At 34.3% G+C, this 5496-nt stretch overlaps 1 protein-coding gene across 2 annotated transcripts; it reads right to left on the bottom strand.

The window, feature by feature from the left end:
* Positions 1-202: 202 nt before the first annotated feature.
* Positions 203-4343, bottom strand: LOC111387801. 2 transcript variants are annotated; one of them, XM_023012391.1, is made up of 8 exons: positions 4001-4343; positions 3314-3665; positions 2976-3009; positions 2521-2742; positions 1925-2014; positions 774-839; positions 495-586; positions 203-392 (listed from the first exon to the last, which is right to left on the bottom strand). In XM_023012391.1, exons 2-8 carry the CDS (start codon positions 3634-3636, stop codon positions 218-220), a joined length of 1002 nt encoding a protein of 333 aa, XP_022868159.1. In that variant the 5' UTR covers positions 3637-3665; positions 4001-4343; the 3' UTR covers positions 203-217. The 2 variants fall into 2 exon arrangements, with proteins under 2 accessions (XP_022868159.1, XP_022868158.1); XM_023012390.1 differs by having other exon boundaries at positions 4087-4340.
* Positions 4344-5496: the final 1153 nt, after the last annotated feature.

Consider the following 5496-nt stretch of genomic DNA (forward strand, 5'->3'; position numbering starts at 1 on the left):
GGTAAGAATTGTAATAAACTATTATAATTTAGAAGAAATTAAATAAAACAAAGCAGAAATGACCTGGAAGACTGCCAAAATAATCTAGATGTAGAGTAAATATATTACTTAAACTAGAGGTAAATTTGAAGTAAATTTTGAGGCAAAAACAAACCATGCACAAGCAACAAGAACCGAACGTAACTATCTATATCCACTTAGAAATATCTTAAAGTATTCACATAAAGAACAAAGAATAGCTTCTTTCATTAGTTTGCCTTAATAAAGAGTCAGTATTGGTTCGGAGATGCACAAAAATATAAGTCATCATTTCATAAAAAGAACAAGAGAAATATGATACATACCATATGGGAGCATATGGAGATGACAAATCTAGGAAAGAATAAGGCCACCTGTAACAATTAGAGATTTCTTATCATGTGAACAACTGGATGATGTGTCCTCGACAACGTTGATGCAATAGTTTGCGGGAGAAAAACGAAAAGAAGGCATACCACATTGAGATACAAGCATGGATGATCCACTGGAAAATGACAAATACACACGTCCACAAGGCAAAATATGCAATTCGGAAGAAGGGAAATCGCTGCAAGGAATTAATAATTTTAGGCATCATTTTGGCATCAGTGTATTGCTAGATAGCATTGGACAGTATTAAAGAAGATAAGCAAGCTAAAATTTCGTCAATTGTACTGTCCAGTGCGACCTAATTTTGTATACCAAATATGTTGTAAATGTAAATGCAATTCCATCCTCAACAGACTACAATTTACCAGACGATTTAGAAATGTTTCACCAAGGAGGAAAACAGCATTGACAGAGTGCATACAAACAACCAGCTGCAGAAAATTAGTAAAATAGTCAAACTCTTATAATAAATATTAAAAGGAACAAAAGTATTGTCTAGATCATAGTTGTTTCATATGTCCTAAGACCATGAACCTGTGTAACCTCTAAAGTGCAATTAGTGACAAGTATATGTCACGTACAAGTAACATACAAACAAATTCCGAGTTCTTATGTCCAAAATAATTACGCTGATCATTATACACTCTACCTTGATGTAGCCTTTAGCAGCGGCTTCTGATTCTATCTACATTAGCTATTCAGTTAAAAAAGAAAACTCGATTATTTTTTCTTATGATACCAGTAAGTTAACTAAATGTTTGCCTATAAACTGTTTGAACTAAGGTTGCTCTACTATTTCAATATGTAGGATGGAATCAAAGGGAGCCCTACTTCACAAGCATTGGATTTTGAAAGAGATAAGGGAGCAAGATTTTCTCTAGGAAAGTTAAGTAGCAGAAATCTTGATGAATCATGCCAATAATTAATTGGTCTTATTTCTAGTAAATATATTCTACAACCTTTGTGATCTTAGTGTTTGTTGTATATCCGCCAAGATCAAATAGCAGACATCTCAACTGAGAGTTTTTCCAAGTATAAAGTTCACACTTTTACGCAATGAACTCAACGTTTGTCAAACTCTGTTGCACTGTTATAAGATTTTCTCTTGTAAAATAAGTTGCAGAAATCTTGATAAAGTGAAGCATGACTTTATATAACCGTCTTACTTACCTTAAACAAATTTTACAACTCCAGCAATAAAATTATTGTTTACTGTGTGCTGTAATTAATGTGTAGCAATACAAGTGAGACAATGTCTGTGAATATTCCCATGTGCTGCAATTCAAGAGAATATATAAACAATACTAGCAAAAATTCTTCTATAAGTAAGAATTCCGATTTTATAGATCTCCACTGTCAACTCAATTGAATGGGTCATGGGTCATGGAAAGAACATGTTCGAAATCACGTCAGAAATATAACTATAGAGAACGAGAGTATTTCTTTCGGAATATATTATGTGTGCAAGAGAAGAAAAAGAGATTAATCCAACAAAACTGAAAAAAAGTGTACTTACAAAATGTAATCTGAAATCTTTGTCAGTGAGAAATGGATATATTATTAGCCAAAAGACAGAATCAGTAAGCGTCACGGCCCCAGCGCAGATCTGCAGACATAAATTAAAAAATAAAAAATAAAGGATGGGTAGAGAAAATACTAAAACAGAATAGAGGTTCGTTAAACCAGTGTCTTCTCTAGACTGAGATCCTAAATGCTAATGAGTTGTATGTAATGAATTGGCGGGATCATCCCCAACTCCCCATTTTAAACTAGGGCACTATCTGAGAAAGAGAATGACGGAAAAATGCGGATGCCTTAATGCTTGACTTCATCAATACAATTGATGTTTGAACACAATACATGCACGCCATTCACATCTATAATTTGGATGCATTTGTAACAAAAAACAGAATATGATTTCAAATTTCCTCTGCCACGTGATTTCCTTTGCAAGCTGCAGTAGAACATGATGTTTTCATGCATCGGGGTCTCAGAAAATTATTACCATAATAAATTTTATGCAAGACGGAAGGCTCAAGGCTGTAATAAGATCATGCTATGAGTGACAACATATATAAAAGAGATTAAATATAGATCTAGGAGAAAACTTGCCTGAAATAGTATTTGGAAGGCATATTCCCAAGCATCTGCAGTTCTGCAATCAAGAGGTTCCCTCTGGTGATTCAAGCTTCTTGTCATGCTGGGCAAATCTTCCTTATCCTCGAGTGAGGGAGCGACATAAGAGCCTCGCTCTGCATCTGAATCATCATTCCTTTCTCCATCCACTTCACGGGAATAGCGGACACATCCATGAATAGATATTAAAGATCCAACCTACAAAATCCAAACTGAATATCACAATAATTTCATTTCTGTAATAGGAAAGGTGGCAGCATTACATTATACTTCAGAAAACATACAAGTTACAAATTTCGGATATGTAGTGAATCAGGAAAAGTTAAAGGTGACGGAGATGAAACTTGAAAGTATGTATTTCATTTATGTAAATTTCGTTCAAAGGTATAGATAGAGAGCTCAAAAAATAGTTTGTTGCGTGAGTAACATACCCCAAAATAGATGGTGACCAAAGTGAACGTCCACCTGTTTAACACCAAAACTAATTAGGAACGAATAAACTACAACTCGAAATATCATGTTATCACATATTATCTTGGTGTGAACTTTGTTTCATTAGAAAATTCACTCAGAAACCCATCTGTACTCATGGTAAAGTCAACAGTGCTCAAACATATGTATTATTATATAAAGATAACAATTAAAAGATTACTAAAACCATCAACAATTCAATGGTACGGATACACAGAATACAAATGAAAACTATTCATTCGTCAAAATTGGGGAGCAACCAGAACAGATTAACATTTAAGAAGGTAAATTGCCTTACTCAGTGTAAAAATAAAATATCCCAGCACTATTGGTAATGGCATCAGCAAGAAGTAACGCTAGAAGTATACAGAAGCAAATTATCCTGTATGCAAGAAGCCAAAGAGGATGTATATCCTTCGAAGATGTACCCCAAACTTCATTCTTATACAAGGACCTCGCCTTTTCCTCGCGATTATCCCTTTCTCCCTTTCTTGATTTATTGCAGCATTCATATCTCCATATTAAAAATGCTGCAATTACCATGGCTGATAAGATCCATGTTGCACAGAGTAAGAACCTCCAGTTCAACCAGTAACTCGGGGCTGTTGTATCCGTTGACATGACAGGCTGCCAAGTATGATTTGAAGCGCCTATTAAGAAGTTCATTGTTATTTCAATTTTTGAAACCCTTTACTTCTACAATCTCAAAAATGGATCTCGGTTTTAATTCGCTCATCCTAGTTAACTTATTTTGACAATTTTTAGCATAAATGCCACCAAAAAAATAAATAATATCAAGGAATTCCAATTTAGCAATGCCTTCATCCATATAACGTGTCTGCACACAAGGGCACTGTCTAACCAAACGAAATCAAAAGCAAATTCCAATTCTAAATCTGATTGCTTAAATTTGCAAAAAAAGCATGTGTAATCCGTACTAAAGTAAAAGAAAACAAGAAAGCACAAATAGAGATTCTTGGTTCACCTATATATAACTCAGAATGGTAAAATCTTCCACCTCCTCTTTCACACAGAGAATACTATGTGATAGGGCATTAGAGTATAACGTACCTCGATTTTCTTGAAATCAATCTTTCAAAGTACTTTCTGAGGGTTTTTCCAGCTTCTTAATCAGGAAAAAGGAACCCCAGAAAGCAGAAAACTGAAGAATATTTATGCTGAATATTTTTGGGGGTTGCAGTTGTTGAGAGTTGGGACCAGTGAAAGGAAAACGGGTTCGAGAGAGAAGGGAGACAAATTAGGAAAATTGAAGAACCATAAAATTGCACGTCCAAAAACCACAATAAAATTAGGACCAGTCTAAACCAACTTTAATTTGACGACCTCCTCTAATGACTTATTTATTTATTTAGGAAAATGTTAAAGTGATCAAAAAGTCGAAAATGGTTGATAGAAGGGATGATCGTCTTTCACGTGTCGTGGGTCCCACTTAAATAATCCCCATTTGTGGGGTCTCTCGTCAGCCTCCTTTATCGCAATTATTAACTAGATATAAGTAGAAATTGTCATTATGATAATATGCAGGATGTCAAAAATTGTTGAATAATGTTATTTACAACGTTGGTGCTATGATACTGGTGTTATTAAATGATATACTCAATTAAATAAAGAAAAATAATGGTTCATTTAATTAATTCTATCATTTAATATTATTTAGTACCAACTATACTGATGTTATGACGTAACTTTGTGCTAAATAGTATTGCTTGAAATTGTTTTCTTGTTGCATTCCAGTTTACACTTGTATGCCAACATGTGATCAATCTGATTCAAGAAAGAATAGGCTATGTAGTAGTATTGTTTTAAACTTGGACAAGTTCAGATTGAATGGATCGAATCAATCCGACAATTGACTACCGTTTTTCATGATTTGCCCGAGTGCTCAATCGGACTGTTTGGCAGTGGAACCAGCCAAAATCGTCAAACCAAGCAGATATTATGTTGAACCAATTACCCGATTCTCTTTGACTTGTCAGCCTGACTTAAATGCAGTGATTGGTCTATTTTGGAAGTACTTTTGATGAATTGTAATTTAATCTCTTGCATATATTGTCTGTTAGGTAAAACTCGATGATTAAAAATGATTTTAGAAAGAAAGAATGAGATCAAAGCTAAAAATGAAGATTTTCAAAGTTCAGGGACTAAATTGCAGATATTCAAAGTGATCTCGACCAAGAGACGATGATTAAAGATGACAAAGAATCAATTGGATGAAATTAGAAGATAAATGATGAAAATTGCACGAAGAAATGACTTAAGATGAACAAAGGAGCAAAACTAAGGACAAAATTGAGAATTCCCCAAGTTAAAAGGGTGTGATCACACTCACAACCCCAATTTTCTCGCAAGCAAAAGCAATTCATGTCTAGCCATTATGATCGTACCTAAAAAAGAGATGTGATCGCATGTCTTTGGTAGTTCCGACTAATGGGGATTTTTACTTTTATGACTAAAACTCCT

This window comes from Olea europaea, unplaced genomic scaffold, assembly GCF_002742605.1.
Source record: "Olea europaea var. sylvestris unplaced genomic scaffold, O_europaea_v1 scaffold4260, whole genome shotgun sequence".
Taxonomy (NCBI): domain Eukaryota; kingdom Viridiplantae; phylum Streptophyta; class Magnoliopsida; order Lamiales; family Oleaceae; genus Olea; species Olea europaea.